This window comes from Aquarana catesbeiana, linkage group LG01 (genome assembly GCF_042186555.1).
Source record: "Aquarana catesbeiana isolate 2022-GZ linkage group LG01, ASM4218655v1, whole genome shotgun sequence".
Classification (NCBI taxonomy): Eukaryota; Metazoa; Chordata; class Amphibia; order Anura; family Ranidae; genus Aquarana; species Aquarana catesbeiana.
In genome coordinates, this window is record NC_133324.1 from 240,060,818 (window position 1) to 240,078,343 (window position 17,526).

Genomic DNA, 17,526 nt, shown 5'->3' on the forward strand with positions numbered 1-17,526 from the left:
AAAATAACCTCATCTTATATTTTAACCAAAAAGGATATTATATGGTGTAGTTCAGCACTAAAAATTCAATTTTTTTACCAGAAAAGTCGCATTTAATTTTGCAAATATTCCTTAAACTATATCTCTCTAAAACTGAGCTATTACCCCCCCCCCCCCATGCCCCCCACGACTTTTCCATCAAAATCAACAATGCAACCATCAGTCCCTCCCCTCACACCAGGGTACTAGGTGTAATCCTAGACTCTGACTTGTCATTTCATCCTCAAATCCAATCGTTGTCAAAAGTTTGTAGAATTCACCTCCGTAACATCTCTAAAATTCGCCCCTTTTTAACAAATGAAACCACCAAGCTCCTCATTCACTCCCTCGTTATCTCTCGCCTTGACTATTGCAACTCCCTTCTCGTTGGCTTACCTCTCCATAGGCTATCCCCTCTTCAGTCTATCATGAATGCTGCTGCCAGACTTATCCACCTTACCAACCGCTCAGTGTCTGCCAACCCTCTCCTCCAATCCCTACACTGACTCCCAATCACCCAGCGAATTAAATTAAAAATACCACAACATACAAAGCCATTCACAACTCTGCCCCGAGCTACATCACCAATCTTGTCTCCAAATATCACCCAAATCAACCTCTCCGCTCTTCTCAAGACCTCCTGCTTTCAAGCTCTCTCATCTCCTCCTCCCATGCTCGTCTCCAGGATTTCTCCAGAGCCTCTCCCATCCTCTGGAACTCGCTACCTCCATCTATCCGGCTATCCCCTACTCTTGCTACCTTCAGGCAATCCCTGAAAACTCATCTCTTCAGGAAAGCCTATCACGTCTCCAACTAATCTCCTACCACTTCCACCAGCTCATTCCCCACAGTTACAACCTTTTGTACCACCTGCCCCACCCTATTAGATTGTAAGCTCTTCTGAGCAGGGCCCTCTTAATCCTATTGTATTGTATTATAACTGTATTGTCTCCCTTTTATATTGTAAATATACATATATCATAAACTGTTTGCGCTATATACAGCCTGAACAACAACAACCTAAATTTTGTAACTATCACCTATTTTTACAGAATATATTATGTTCTGGGGATTGAAGTAATGTTAATGACCAAGATTAAAATTTTTACATGGATGCGACAAATTAAAAAAAAAAAAAGTGCTTGGGAGCAAACTGGTTAAAGACTTACCAAAACTTTTTTTTTTTTTTTTTTTTTTTTTAAAGAGAGGGAGAGAGGGATTAGAACACTCATCAGGTTTTGATTCCCTGTAAGGAGTTGTCCAGGTGACTGATAACAGTGAAAATAAAATCCCAAAATTTGTGAATCACCAGAACAGAAAAAGGGGAAATCTTCCAAGAGTGCCTACCAGGAATATCATCACCTCAAAGGGATTTCCTCTCACTTCCTGTTTTGACTATAGGACAGGAAGTGAAGGGGAATCTCCCCAATGGGACACAGATGGCAAACGCAGGGCTTAGAACCCTCTATTACTCTAGCCTTCAGCTCTACTTCTGAGCACTCAGGTCACGTAGACAGTTGTCCTATATAGAGCTCACTGGGAGGCCAGAGAGGCCGACATAACACGGCCATATAAGTACGGAGCGCTTATGAAAGCGGCGTGGCACTGAGATTGCGAAACTCCTTCATCAGATAGGCGAGTCATACAGAGCCCCCTCCAGACAATAGCACATGTACTGAGAACAAAGCGACCCCTCGCTATTACCTCCTAGCTGCTTCCTGAGCAGAAGACCGGCTTGTTCAGACATTACGACCAATCCTGGACTCCTCTCCACACTGCTTCCCTTCTCACCTCTCCGCCTCGTAACACTTCCGCCCTTATAGGCTTCGTTGCCCAGTGAAACGCACAAGCCCCGCCCTTCCTTTGGAACGCACAGCTGAGCCGCAGGACACCGTTTCAGATGACGTCGGTAGTGCAGGTGCCCGGGGAAGCGCCTGTTGCGAAGTGCGGCGGTTAGTCACAAAAGCCGTTCTGGCTATTAGTGTGAGGCTACAGTCGGCTACGGAAGAGCATGTGACTGGCTGTATCTGACAGCCAATGTTGGTGAGGTTGGATCAGGCGCGCCGCGGGCAGCTCAGTGCTGGGTTTGGTGAAGTCACCAGCGAGCGCCATGATTTAATGCGAGTATTGCTGGAGAAGTGTCTGTGTGTGATCTGCTGCTGGAGACCCGCTGTGTACAACATGAGTGTGATCGATCATGTACGGGACATGGCCGCCGCTGGCCTGCATTCCAATGTGCGTCTACTGAGCAGTCTACTGCTGACCATGAGCAACAACAACCCGTGAGTCATACACCCACACTGCCTGTCATTGGGGGGATCCATCCACAGGAGTGCCCATCCCTGCCATGGCACCTCTATACGAGGAGCTTCTAGATCTATTATCATGTAAACTAAATGACAGCAAGTCTCCAATAATCATGGGGTATGATAGTCAGAGCTCCAGACAGACCATTACTAGGGGGTCACCAGTCTACCTTACACCAATCAGCCATACCTCTATGACAACTGACAGCTAAAGTGAATAACATGGCATCTCCTTACCATGGCATCTGAAAGTGGCTGGGATATGTTAGGCAGGAAGTAAACATGTTGTCTCTGAAGTTGGTGTGTTGAAAGCAGAAAGAAATGGGCATCTCAGTTTGCTATGTATGGGGTTGCTTAGCCGCAGACTGGTCAGGGTGCCCATGCTGACCCGTGTCTACAGCCTAAAGTGTCTACAATGGGAATGTGAGCATCAGAACTGGACCACAGAGCAATGGAAGAAGGTTTCCTGATCTGATGTTTTCTTTTACATCATGTGGATAGCCGGGTGTGTGTGCATCACTTACCTGGGGAAGAGATAGCACCAGGTTGCAGTATGAGAAGAAGGCAAGCCGGTGGATGCAGTGTGATTCTTTGGACAATGTTCTGCTGGGATACCTTAGTCCTGCCATTCATGTGGATGTTACTTGTAGGGTTGCCACCTCATCCCCTTAAAAACCGAACACATATTAATTACACGGGTTCATTTGGTGCCTTATCTGAATTAAATTAACCTCAGAACCTGTGTAATTCATATGTGTTCAGGGTTTAAAGGGATGAGGTGGCAACCCTAGTTACTTGACAGGTACCACCTACCCAAACATTGTTGCTGACCAAGTACACTCCGTCAGGCGAGGTTCACCTATGTGCGGCCGCCGTTCCCAGCAAGGGGTCCGGTGCATCCCTGTTCACCAGCAAATTCAGACCCGATTTGCACCTGAACCGGGCCCAAACATGCACAGGACAATTTTTTCACGTAGACCGGCTCCATTGAGAGCAGTTCACATTCACGTGTCTTGCAAATTGGATGCGGGGAAACCCGCATCCAATTCACACATTAGTGAACCCAGCCTCGTGGAAATAGTATTCTCTGATAGCAGTGGCCTCTTTCAGCTGGATAATGCGCCCTGCCACACTGCAAAAATGGATCAAGAATGGTTTGAGGAACACAAGTTTGAGGTGCTGACTTGGCCTCCAAATTCTCCAGATCCTAAGTCCGATCAAGAATCCGTGGGATGTGCTGGAAGAACAAGTTCAATCCATGGAGGACCCACCTTGCAACTTAAAGGATCTGCTACTGACGGCTTGGTGCCAGAAAACACAGCATACCTTCACAGGTCTAGTGGAGTCCATGCCTCAGTGGGTCAGGGCTGTTTTGGTGGCAAAAGGGGAACCTACTCAATATTAGGTGGGTAGTCATAACGTTTTGGGCTGATTGGTGTATAGCATTAGTGAGTTACATTCACCTGGACTTGTTCTGTGATGATGTTTGGCCGCTCATCGAAGTAGGTTCTGCAGTTCCAATGAGTGTCAGTAACCTACCCAGCATATATGTCCAACACGGGCAACTCATTTAAGAATAAGCACGCTTTCAGGCAGGGTGCACTTATCCTTTTTGCCCTAGTAACCTGAAATAAACCGTCCCGCCATTCCCTTCCACAGATTTATACTTGGAAAGATCCGACAACTGTGAACTTCGGGGGTTGTTTACATCCCACAGCGCAAGTCCTCCTGGCTGTGCTCGACCAAGTCCATCTCCCACTTAGGTGAACGGCCTCATAGAAGTCTATGTGAGTGTAATGCACAGTTGCAGCCAGCAGAGGGAGTCTTATGGCATGAGATGTTTACTATTCCCAAAGGCTTTGGGTCCAATCCTGGTAAAAAAGGAGGAGGGTGGAACAGTTTAAAGTGGAACTAAAACCGCCAAGCCTTTTCAGCCATCTGCTGCTATCAATCTATCCAATCAGTACACAAGACACCAGCTAGAGCTGGTGTGCTCGTCCCCGGGGAAAAGAAAACCGGGTTCAGGTAAGTAAAATGGGGCACTGGGGGGCTGCAGCACTGCATAAGGTTTTTCACCTTAATGCATTAAGGTGAAAAACCATGAGGGCTTACAACCCCTTTAACCTCTTCAGGCCCGGACCATTTGGCTGGCCACAGACCAGAGCCCTTTTTAAGATTCGGCACTGCGTCATTTTAACTGACAATTGCACGGTCGTGCGACGTGGCTCCCAAACAAAATTGACGTCCTTTTTCCCCACAAATAGAGCTTTCTTTTGGTGGTATTTGATCACCTCTGCGGTTTTTATTTTTTGCGCTATAAACAAAAAAAAATAGCGTCAATTTTGAAAAATACGCATTATTTTTTACTTTTTGCTATAATAAATATCACCAAAAAATGTATAAAAAAAAAAAGATTTTTCTCCTCCGTTTAGGCCGCTACGTATTCTTCTACATATTTTTGGTAAAAAAATCGCAATAAGCATTTATTGATTGGTTTGCGCAAAAGTTATAGCGTCTACAAAATAGGGGATACTTTTATGGCATTTTTATTAAAAAAATTTTTTTACTGGTAATGTAGGCGACAGATACAGATATGGCGGACAGATCGGACACTTTTGGCATTATTTTGGGATCATTCACATTTATACAGCGATCAGCGCGATTAAAAATGCATTGATTACTGTGTAAATGTGACTGGCAGTGAAGGGATTAAGTGTGTCCTAGGGAGTGATTCTAACTGTGGGGGAGATGGGCTATGTGTAACATGACACTGATCACCGCTCCCGATTACAGGGAGCTGTGATCAGTGTCACTAGGCAGAACGGGGAAATGCTTGTTTACATCAGCATTTCCCCGTTCTTCCTCTCCGTGAGATGATCGCGGGTATCCCCGTGGACTTTGAGCCCGCGGGACCCGCGATCACGCTCACAGTGCTCGCGGTGGTCACGTGCCCGCAAACCGCTTCTTAAAGGGCAATGTACAGGTACGTTAATATGCCTGTACGTGCCCTTCTGCCGACGTATATCGGCGTGAGCCGGTCGGCAAGCGGTTAAGGTAAATCTAAAGAAAAATTGTACAAGAAAATTTAACATGTATGGCCAGCCTAAGACCCCATACACACTATTAGATTTTCTGCAGATTTTTGTCGTCAGATTTACCAAAACCATATAATATGAGGTCAAACCTTAAGAGTTTAAAGTTGTATGCAATCAGGCAGGCCCTTGCACTACATGGTTTTGGTAAATCTGAAGACAAAAATCTGCAGAAAATCTAATAGTGTGTAAAGGGTCTATGTCAGTGCACAGGGCAAAAACGAATGTCTGTTGAAGTTGGTGACTTTCCCTCACTTCCTTATTTGGTAAAATGTCAGCAATACAGGAAGTGAGGGTAAATCTCTCTAATACCCCTTGCACACTGCAGTGCTTTTCAGGCGTTTTTGCACTAAAAATAGCACCTGTAAAGCGCCTCTCAATCCACCCCAGTGTGAAAGCCTGTGTGCTTTCACACTGGGGCGGTGTGTTTGCAGGATAGGAAAAAAAAGTCCTGCAAGTAGCATCTGCCCTGCCATTGAAATCAATGGGCACCGCTGCCAAAGCGCTTCGGCAGCTGCGCTTTTTTTTTTTTTTTTGTATAATAACTTTTTATTTTCAGAACAACACATGACATAACATGTCAAACAAGTGCAAATCATGTAAACAGCGACCACGCAGGGTCGTACAGATGGCAACATTTAATATATGGGTTGAACAAACACATACATCATTTACCGAAAGAAAAGTGCTATTTTAGGGATAACTCTATGGTGCCCACTTAGGGAGTAGTCAAGAAGCGTCGTAAGCACTATGCGTTCGTGGGATTTATAATTAGTGCGAAACCAGCCTAGAAGCTCCCGTGGATGTACCCCAGGTGGGGAGCCCTTTGGGATGAGTAAGGTACATGGCCCGGCGGCCCACGGCCAGGAACAGTAGGGGGGGGCTCAAGGCCTCCATCAATCCGCCCCCTGCCCCCACGTAGGCCACCGCGACCATAGAGCAGTAATTCATTCATGCAGAGTTTGCCGGACTCCCAGAAGACCCGGGGTCCCCCCAGCGGGTTTCGTGTCTATGTTAAGCGTCCCGTGACTAGCTATCTCACATGAGTTTCCCTATTATTTATAATAAATAAACAATGATAAATGGAGAAACATAATAACAAAAAGAAGAAAAAAGAAAGGAGGGAGAGGGATACAGTGAGGGGGAAGAAGAAAGGTAGGAGAGGGAAAGGGGGAGATAGAGGAGGAAGAAGGGTTGGATCAGGTTACCTGCAAATAATGGTAAGCTTCCTCTGCGCCTGCAACGGACCCCTCGGAGCTGAATTCGGTACTCCACGAGTAAGTTCGGGTCTTAGGGTCGGGCCTACTGGATTGAGTTCTTGTTAGCCTGAGTACTCTAAGTGCGGGATCTGCCAGTTCCAATAGTGCAACGTCCAAACTAGAGGGCACTTTAGTGGGGTCTGAGGTATATTCGGTCCATGACGCCCAGGTGTCATGGAATCGGTCTTTGTGGCCTTTATTGGTCGCCACCCAATCTTCAGCTTCCCGGATCTCACTCACTCTTTTGATCCACTCAGCACGTGTGGGGATCGTGGGTTTCTTCCAATAAATTGGAATCATGCGCCTGGCCGCGTTCAACAAGTGCGGCAGCACACTTTTCTTATTTTAACGTAGTGAGATCGGGGGAACCTGCAGAAGAAAGTGGGTCGGGGAAAAAGGGACATCTATCTCTGTCACTATTTTGATTTGGTTTCGTATGTCCTCCCAGAAGGATTTAATCGGAGGGCAATCCCACCATATGTGTTTCAATGTACCCCTCTGTCCGCATCCTCTCCAACACAGCTCGGATGTGGAAGGGTAAAAGCGGGCCAAGTCCGCCGGTACCCTATACCAGCGGGATAGTAGCTTAAAGTTCGTTTCCTGGGTTTTGGACTCTATCGAGGATGAGTGGGTCATTTTCCCAGCGTCTAATATAGGCAGGTGTAGTATGAGGGAGCGCTGAGCCTAGTAATTTATATAGTTCCGAGACCAGATGCGGTGTAGGTTCTTCTGCAATGAAAAGTTGTTCAAGGTGGATGAGAAACGAGGGATCTCTAATCTTATGACCGTGTAGTTGGAAGAAATGATGTAACTGTCTATATTTCCAGAAGTTCATTGGTGTGCCCTGTCGGCCTATAGGCAGAGATTCATAGCTCAGGAGTTTACCGTCTTTCATAAGTTTACCACAGCTGGCGTCTCCACCCTCCACCCACGACTCAAAAAAGCCCATTTGTTCCCCTGGGGGGGAACCATAGGAAACCCCCCAGTGGGGCCAGCGGGGACACTGAAGGGGCCAATTTTAACAGCGGGTTAATCTTATCCCAGATCGACAGTACCTGGGTTGTCAAGGGGGACGTCGTCTCCGACAGTCCTCTATGCTCTCGGGACAACCAGGAAGCATATGATAGATTCCTACCGGCTAGACACTTCTCTAAAGGTATCCATAGCTTAGAGCGAGTATGGAAATGCCAGTTGAGCATCCTCTGTAAAGCTATAGCCCAGTAGTATCGTCTAACATCTGGAAGGCCCAGGCCTCCATTCTGTTTTGAGCGCTGAAGAACTCTTAGGGCTATCCTAGGTTTACGTGCATTCCATATAAATTCCGACAGTAGGCTAGATATCTTGTCGAAGAAAAATCAAGGTAGGCAAATTGGTAGCATCTGTAAAAAGAACAGTATGCCTGGTAGAATGTTCATTTTTATTATGTTCACTCTACCTAACCATGTAAAGGCTGTCTGTGTCCATTGGGAGAGGTCTTTTTTAACCATAGCTAGTAATGGGAGGTAATTTGCATTATATAGGCTATTAAAGCTGTCTGTGAGTTGAACACCGAGGTACCGAATGGCCGACGTGGCCCAGGTGAAGGGGAAAGCGGATTTGAGGCTCGTTGCTAATTGGGATGTCAGGCAAATGGGGAGAATTTCTGATTTTGAAAAATTAATTTTAAAAGTCGAGAGAGACCCAAAGAGCTTCAGTTCCTTCATCAAATTGGGCAATGAGAGCAGGGGATCTGAGACATGGAACAGGACATCATCGGCATATGCTGAGAGTTTACCCGTTATGAATCCCGTTTGGTCTGGATGGATTATGTCAGGGATAAGATGTTTAAGTCTGTTTGCCAGTGTTTTTGCTAAAATTTTAATGTGATGTAATGTAATCTGAGGATTGCTCGTCTGTGAGGGTTGGGAGTCTAGCTGCAGTCAGGTAGTCTCGGATCGCGCTTTGTCTAGAGTCTCGTGATACGGGGGGGGGGTCGGAGTCTAGGTTATATAATTTGGCATAGTAAGCTCGGAATTCTGCGATTTTAGAAGGGTGTAAGATCGGGGTTCCTAAAGCATCATGTAGTTTATGTATATATGTCTGAGCGTGACGCTTCCGAAGGGCCCGAGCCAACATGCGACTGCATTTGTTTCCGTGTTCATAGTATCTATATGCCATGAATCGGAACTGTTTGCGGGTTTGACAATCAAGTAGGCGTAGGAACAGTTCATGTAGCTCTGTCAGTTCTTTCAGTGCCTCTGGGCTTCCGTTAGCTTTGTGTCTGAGTTCGGCCTTCTGAAGTTCAGTGTGCACTCTCAAAAAATCTGCTTGTCGTATCTTTTTAAGTCTACAGCCCTGGGAAATTATTGCACCCCGAACCACAGCCTTGTGGGCCTCCCAAACCGTCCCTTCATTTTGTTCGCCTATTTGATTCTCCTTAAAATAATGAATTAGGGTATCTGCCACCTCAGCCATCACTACCGCATCGTCTAATAAATTCTCATTAAGTCGCCAAGTCCGTATTCCACGCATGCCTGATGGCAAAGTAAAAGCCATCCTTACTGGGGCATGGTCGGAGATGGAAATGGAGCCAATGTCCGCCGACTGTAGGAGTTAAAGAATATTTCGATCTACATAGATGTGATCAATTCGTGTGTATACGTCATGTACTTTAGAGTAATAGCTAAAGTCACGGTCTAGTGGTCTAAGAGTCCGCCAACTGTCAGTAAGTAGGTGGGACTGAATAGTCTTGCGGAAGTGTTTCAAAAATGCGTAGGAGTGTGAGGGCCTCGCATGGGAAATGTCTAACATTGGGTCAGGGCTTATGTTAAAATCGCCCCCTAGGACTAGGAAGCCTTCTCTAAAATCTGCCAGGCGGTCTAATGTATTATCTATGAAGGTGAGTTGATCAGCATTCGGAGCATAAATGGTCGCAAATGTGTACTTCTGACCAGCAATACTGCCTTTTAGGAAGACATATCTCCCCAAGGGGTCTACTTCATGGTCTGCAGGTTGGAAGGGACATGTCTTATGTATGGCGAAAGCTGTCCCCTTAGATTTAGGAGTTGGAGATGTGCTAATAAACCATTGGTTGAAAAGGTGAGTGGGCAATTTGGGGAGAGATTTTGGTGTAAGGTGGGTTTCCTGGAGGAAAAACACTTGAGTCTTCAGACGTTTTAATTCCCCCCAAAGCTTATTGCTTTTGTGTGGGGAGCAAAGGCCCTGTACATTATATGTACTTACCCGTAGAGAGGCCATGAGGTGATACGTAGATGTTCAAGGTGTGTAGATTGCGAAGGGCCCGTTGCAGACAGCAGGACGAAACAACCTGTATTGAGGGGGGGAGGGAAAGAGTAGGTAAGAAGAAGAGGGAGAGAAGACAAAACATGCATGAGATAAAAAAATAAAAACAGTTACAACCATCAAAACAGCGTGGATGGTAGCATCCAAGCATATGTAACAACTACTAAGGGTCATGCCGAGGAGCTCCCCCCTGAAAAAGGAAGGGGGTCCAGACCATGACTCCAGATCCCAATAAGGATCAATACCCATAAAAAACAGGGCGGCCTACTGGGGGGTATGTGTGCCGTCTTAGGGAGAAGGCAGGAGGCCCTCCGTCTCCGCCCACCGCATCTAACGTGGTGCGATTAGACATGGAGAAAGTGGAGAAGCCTTGGAGACTCAAAAACATTAACGCCTACAGGTAGCCTTGCGGCTAATGTTATGGGAAAGGTCTAAGTGCAATATGCAAAAGCGAGAGAAAAAAAAAAGGGAAAAACACTTGGAGATAAAAATCTCAACAACAATCGTTTAACCCAGAGGAGCACGTTTACTAGTTCCCAGATAAGGACGGTCCCAGTGAGGACTCTGAGAGGTGTTGCCTGCGATTCCACCTGCGGTTTTGGTTCCTGGCGGGTTGCCACGGCTGGTGAGTGGGTAGCTTAGCAGATCCCAGTTCTGAGGAACATCTCCAATCAGGAAAGTCTACCGGATTTAGGTCCAGGGAGGTCAGGAAGTGCGGGAGGTCATCTTTGTTGCGAAGGGTCACGGTTCTACCATCTTTGGTGACTTGGAGGCTAAAAGGGAATCCCCAGCGATACACTAGGCCTGCATCTTGGATAGCTGCGAGGAGAGGACGTAGTGCTCTACGTTGCATGAGGGTGCGTCTCGAGATGTCCTGGTAAAAAGCCAAATGTGCACCATCAAAATCGAAATAGGGTTTCCCACTCATTTTCTGCATAATGCGGTCTTTTAGCGTATATTTATGTAATTTACAGATGATGTCTCTTGGGTTGTTTGCATCCTGAGATGGGGGTTTCAGGGCCCTGTGTGCGCAGTCTATTTCGATCGTAGCAGTGGCAGGCAGTCCTAGAATTTCTTTAAAGACTCCTTCCAAAGTGTGAATAATGTCTCTGGCTCCGGTGGCTTCGGGCAGGCCTCGTATCCTGATATTTGCCCGTCGGCTACGGTTCTCTGTGTCGTCTAACTGACATAGCAGGGCCTCAATCTGCTGGCCCTGCATGTTGCATTTATCCTGAAGCATGGAAATGACAGGGAGAGTTTCCTCAAATTTTTGCTCCAGGGATTCGAGCCTGCCTCCTAGGTGAGTTGTGTCAGCTTTGAGCTGTGCAATGTCCTCCTTGAAAGCTTTTTCTACCCTGTCAGCCAAGTGTTCAAGATCAGCTTTCGTGGGTAGGGACATGATATGGCGCCTAATATCTGCATCTGCCAGGGGGTCAAGGTCAGCAGAGTCACCATCCTGGGAATTGGGGGAGCCCAGGGAGATCAGGGGGGCCGAATCACTCACCGACCCTGGAGATGGTAGGGAGGTGTCTTCCCGGTCGGCGCCATCTTGGAAGGCTCGCGGCCTCTCCCATTCTGCCCAGGGTAGAAGGAGTCCAGCTGGGGTTGCCACGATCGGTCAGTCCGTTGTGGCTGGGAGGATGCCCGATGTCTCAGGGACATAATTTGCTGTGGGAGCGGGTATTTTCTCCGCTGTGAGGCTGAAAAAGTGCAGCGGTGGGACGGAGCGGAGAAGGCGCACGTCCTCATTCCTCCATGGTCCGGACACGCCCCCCGGCAGCTGCGCTTTTAACCCTTTATTCGACCGCTAGCTGGGTTGAAAAGCGCAGCTATAACAGCGGTAAAGCGCCGCTATAATTAGTGGCGCTTTACCGCTAACGCCGGCACCGCTCCAGTGTGAAAGTAGCCTAACGGAGCCCTGGATAGCAGTATAAAACGGAGAGCACTCTAATGCCCCGTACACACGGTCGGATTTTCCGATGGAAAATATCCGATTGGATCGTGTTGTCGGAAATTCCGACCGTGTGTGGGCTCCATCGGACATTTTCCATCGGATTTTCTGACACACAAAGTTGGAGAGCAGGAGAAAAAATTTTCCGACAACAAAATCCGTTGTCGGAAATTCCGATCGTGTGTACACAAATCCGACGGACAAAGTGCCACGCATGCTCAGAATAAATAAAGAGATGAAAGCTATTGGCCACTGCCCCGTTTATAGTCCCGACGTACGTGTTTTACGTCACCGCGTTTAGAACGATCGGATTTTCCGACAACTTTGTGTGACCATGTGTATGCAAGACAAGTTTGAGCCAACATCCGTCTGAAAAAATCCTAGGATTTTGTTGTCGGAATGTCCGAACAAAGTCCGACCGTGTGTACGCCCTATAACTCTTCCACACTCTCTGCAAAATGAACAAACCAAGTTTTGGCTGGATATACACTTTTTAAATTGAAGAAAATCTGATAGCTGATCTAGACCCTTTATAATGGATGCAGACTCTCCATTTCACAATTCTATAACAGTTCTTTGTATTTAGTTTTGCTATCGGCAACAATCATCTTTTCATACACTTTGGCTTACAAAGTCTATTGTGCTATATGTACTTTTTCTGCCCAGCCCAATAAATGCCCAGCCCAATAAATCCACAGGGAGGAAGACAACTGGGTAAATTTGGTCTTTTACTGAGGGCCTATAGATCAGCTGATGCTCATGAATTCACTGTCATGCTGTCTGTAGTGTTAAAATCATTCATCATTTTTATTTATTTATTTTTTCTTAGGGAAATGTTTTCATCATCACAGAAGTACCAGTTATTGGTGTACCATGCAGATTCTCTCTTCCATGACAAGGAGTATCGCAATGCCGTCAGTAAATACACCATGGCTCTACAGCAGAAAAAAGCCTTAACCAAGACCTCCAAAGTCAGGCCATCCACAGGAAATGTTGGTGCCATACCACAAAATCAGGTACAGCTGCTACTTTTTTTTTTTTTTTTTTTTCAATTAGACAAACCTACCTATTTATTCATAGTAGAACTTGCATAAGGCGTTTACATTTTTTAAGCAAACTTGAGAACTGCAAGTTCACCTAAAAGACCAGTCTGCCAACAGAACATACTTGCCTTCCCTTTACCCACTGGGAGCAAAGAAAATACTTGTTACTTCCGGGTACAGAGCAGCATGTGACTTGTTTCATCTGATCTAGAGCTGCAGGATTCTGGATAAAATTAGAATCACAATTTTCTTGCTTAGAATAAAGATCACGGTTCTTGCAGCGTAACATCATCTTTCACATTATACAAAAAAAAATGTGCTAGCTTCACTGTTTATTAATTTTTTAAATTCATTAAAGTGTATTTTTTCCCAAAAAAATAGCGTTTGAAAGACCGCTGCACAAGTACAGTGTGACATAAAATATTGCAACGACCTCCATTTTATTCTCTAGGGTCTCTGATAAAAATATATATATAATGTTTGGTGGTTAAACTGCCCTCATTTACAGACTGAAGTTGTTCCCTTGGATCTCTAAAAGAACTAAAAGATACTTTGTAGCTCTTCTCTTCTCTATCTCTCAGACTACTTTCACACGAAGGTGCTTTTCAGGCGTTTTAGCGCTAAAAATGGCGCATGTAAAGCTCCTCTCAAGCCACCCCAGTGTGAAAGCCCGAGTGCTTTCACACTGGGGTGGTGCGCTTGTTGATAAACATTTGTCAACTTTTTTTTTTTTTTTTTTTTTTAACCGATCGTGCAGCTCTAATCTGATTACATTGGAATTGTGGAATTGGAAATGTCACATGGGGGGGAGTGGTAGGGGAGTTTAAAAAAAAAAAGAAAAAGTATACGCTTCTGTGCAGGGGAGCATTAATGTCTAAATGACTAAAGTCCACTTTTTACAAGGAAGGAAGTGTGTGTGTGTGTGTGTGTGTGTGTGTGTAGTGTGTGGTGTTTTTTTTTTTTTTTTTTTTTTTTTTGCACAGCAGCCTTAAAAGCATTGCACATGTGATCCAGGCTCCTGAAGACCCTTCCTCCAGCACTGTCCATACAGAGGTACATGCTTTTAGGGCCAGTTCACACCACATGCAGTCCAGTGCATTTTTTTTTTTCTGTAACATAATTGCATGGAAAGTAGGCTATATGGTTTCAATAGCATAGTTCACACCAGTGCGGTCAGTTCCAGGGCTTTCCAGTTCCATTAAAAAAAAAAAAAAAAAAAAAAATGTGGAACATGCTGCATTTTTCTGCACTGGACTACTGGAAAGTGGGAAAAGACATAAAAAATGCATCAGACCCCAGTACAGTGGAAAAAACATCTGGGAACACATAAAAAACGTTAAAAAGGCGCATGCAGAAACGCGTCGAACAGATCTGGAGTGCATTTTTGTGGTGTGAAGGTCTTTTAGAGAGACCTGTACTTGTAATTCTTTTATTCATAGATCTATGTGATTAAATGACACAATTGTGCGGGGTGAGCTCCGCACAGCTGCACACATTTCAAAAGTGACAGCTGCTGTGGGAGAGAAGAGAAGGTGGCAGTTTTTGGGTGGAATCTCATTTTTTACATGTTACACCCTAAATATAGGAGTAACATCATGCAAAAGGTGGAAATAGCCTGTGAAGTTAACCCTTTTGCATTGCCCTGAATGGGTAAGTCATAGACCCACATTAAAGTCTAATTGAACTTCCATTTCCCCCAGTCGTCTTCCAGGTTAGCCTTAGAGAGATGGAGCTCCTCCTCAGACACAGGAAATACATTGCCATTAATTTCTTTAAAAGGCGGTCCCTGGTCAGTCCTGGTCTGTCCGGAGGAGACATGTTGCCTGAAGGGACCACCGGAGGTTCCGTCTCCCATGGGCTGAGCTGGACCATGTGTCTCATGGCAAGCAGGGAGAGCACGGTGTGAGCTTCTGGGCTGCGGGGGTGAATGCACCCTTACCATATGGTTGGCGGCCATGGGCAACCCTCCTCCTGCAAGCAGGAGGTGACCTGGATTCTGGCTTCTTCTGAGCCCAGGCGTGGAGAAAGGTGGCGATACACCATCCCCTTGGCTGCTTTGGCGGGGGGGGGGTTCCTGTACCCACGGTTGGAGGCCACTTGACCCGGAAGACGCGGCGCATCATTTCCGGGGTGAGGTGATGTCATCGGCGTGCGCCGGGGGACGGGTCCACCCCCTTAAAGGTGCGGGAAGCTTGAATGGCTGGCTGGTGCCATTATCGTGGACGCGGCTGCAGGGGACAGCATGGATGCCACAGGAAGGTCCAGGACGCAGGCGGACGATGCTCTGTCATCTGCCCAGGCTCCCAGGGATGCAGGCACCAGTGGGACTCAGGTAGGCACCAGTGGGTGACACTTTGTTGTCCAGTTTGGGAACAGCTAGCTAGATGGTGGTGGTCTCTAGCAGGCTGGGACATTACAGGGCTTAGTAAGGTGTCACTGGGTGTGCACACTGTTTGGTACGTTGAGTATACTTTTTTCTCACAGCCATGGGCCCCTGTGTTTATGTCTTGGCAGGCGAAGCCTTCTATATTTTTTTTTTTTTTTAAATAACCTTCACTTCCCCCCTTAAAAGGACCCCAGTCTGTTTCTCAACTGAGCTGCACAGCCTAAAGGACACATTAAAAAAAGGCGGAAAAAGTTCTGAAGTGATTAATCTTTGTCTCATCCTTGCACACCATAGAGGCCTGACATCCGAACAGGGGCATGCGGACCCCCCACATCCAACGCATATGCCTCCACCACCCACTGAAATTATAGTGATTTCTCTAAATGTTCCATGAATAGGACAGGTATTGTCACAACATGTTTTAAAGACTTCAAAAAAGGAACAGTCTTAAAATTAGGAAGTACACCGGTTAGGGTTTTCCAAATAGGTGGTGTGCAGAAGCAGGAGAATCAAGGCAAGTGAATTTAATTTTTTTTTTTTTTTTTTGCATCTACTCCTATTATTTCCACTTACACTTACACTTACTTGGGTGGAGGTCTTCTTTAAAAAAAGTGAAAAAAAGTGCAGAGGGGGAATATGGAAGCTCACACTGCCTATCTTCCTTTTTTTTTTTTTTTTCTTTGGAAACGTTAGTTGCCCGTCTTTCATGGTTATCCAAAGCAAGGACTGTATTACTTTTCATGTTAAATAACTCAAAGTACTGAATTCAGACAACTTTTTAGGAATTGGTCAGTAATCCTAAGCCTTCCATAGTTTCCTCCATGGTGTATTTTCCTGAATTCACACTGTTTTTTTGAATGCTAGCAATTGATCAATCTTGGAGAGAAAAGATAAAATTTTTCTCAACTAAAAAGGACATCATGTGACTGTTTTAAAAAGAAAGATACACCAGCATATGCTTTAAAAATGTATATTACTACCCTCGACTACATACTTTCACTGTGATGACAGCAAACGGCTACATGCAAAAAAAAATAAAAAAATAACAGTGTTTACTGTATATCTAGTATCGGGGTGGAGGCCAAGCCTTCTAAAGAACCAAAGCCCACTCCCAGAAAGCGGTGTGCAAAATGTGCTACCAAGATGTCCTTGGAATACACAGAGCCACTATGCCAAGTGTGCATTGACAGACTGGTTAAAAAACAGTCAGATGCAATCTACACAAAAATCTTTGGATCCGTGAGAGAGGATATGGCCTCTACCTTTTTTTTTAAGGATCGTAAATTTATTGCAGAGGTTAAACCTCCAACAGCTCCCTCTGGAAGTTCCTCTCCTATAGCCTCGCCAAAATCGGTCGCCTCAGGGTCACAGGAGACGGCGAGGGAAAGAGGGGGTAGCAGCGCGATTAGCGCAGTAGCCACCGACAGCTCAGATTTGGAGCAGGAGGACGGGGGAGAAGAGAAAAGGGGGCCCAAGTACAAATTGTCCCTTTGTCCCTAGAAGACGTAGAGGACTTACTTGGGGCCATATATGAGACTTTGGATATTGGATATTTGGATATTGAGGAAGAAAAAGAACTTCCATCAAAACATGACCTGATGTATCAAGGTCTTAGGAAGAAAAAGTCCAAAGTATTCCTGTTCCACCAGATTATGTCGGACGTCGTGAGGAATGAGTGGGTAGACCCAGAAAAGAAGCTCTTCTTTGTGGCTAGTCATAAGAAGCGGTTCCCTTTCAGTGACGATCCACAGGAAGTGTGGAATAAAAATCCTAAATTGGATTCTCCACTATTCAAATTTTCCAAAAAAACAAAATCTTCATTGGCCTTTGAAGATATGGGGCAGCTTGGGAAACAAGTGTCGCCAGCCTGAAGCCGGCACTCGCCACCACTTGCGTGAAAAGAAACCTGGATTTTTGGCTCTCCCAACTGCAAGACCATATAGAAAATGGCACGCCCAGGGAAGAAATTTTTAAGACACTAAAGATCCTTTCTAAAACAGTCAGCTACATAGCAGATGCGTCCGCTGAGCCCGTCAAACTGGCAGCAAGATCAGAGGCCTAGCCGTGGCAGCCAGATGGGCTATTTGGATGAAGACCTGGTCAGGGGACTCTGCATCCAAAATGAGACTATGCTACCAACCATTCTCTGGAGACTGTTTGTTCGGGACAGGCTTGGGCGAAGCCCTAGA

The 17,526-nt window shown here is 45.9% G+C and overlaps 2 protein-coding genes across 2 annotated transcripts in view; one reads left to right on the top strand and one right to left on the bottom strand.

Annotated features, from left to right (window-relative positions):
• LOC141139890 (ubiquitin-conjugating enzyme E2 G1-like) overlaps nt 1-1,887 on the bottom strand; it is a 28,191-nt gene extending 26,304 nt beyond the window's left edge. Inside the window, exon 1 of the mRNA XM_073626444.1 lies at nt 1,723-1,887. Coding sequence (XP_073482545.1) covers nt 1,723-1,765 — 43 coding nt within the window. The 5' untranslated portion in view covers nt 1,766-1,887. The remainder of the gene's footprint in view (nt 1-1,722) is intronic.
• Nucleotides 1,888-1,986: 99 nt separating this feature from the next.
• Nucleotides 1,987-17,526, top strand: part of ANAPC7 (anaphase promoting complex subunit 7) — a 133,786-nt gene continuing 118,246 nt past the window's right edge. The window contains exons 1-2 of the mRNA XM_073626432.1: nt 1,987-2,300; nt 12,738-12,924. Coding sequence (XP_073482533.1) covers nt 2,056-2,300; nt 12,738-12,924 — 432 coding nt within the window. The 5' untranslated portion in view covers nt 1,987-2,055. The remainder of the gene's footprint in view (nt 2,301-12,737; nt 12,925-17,526) is intronic.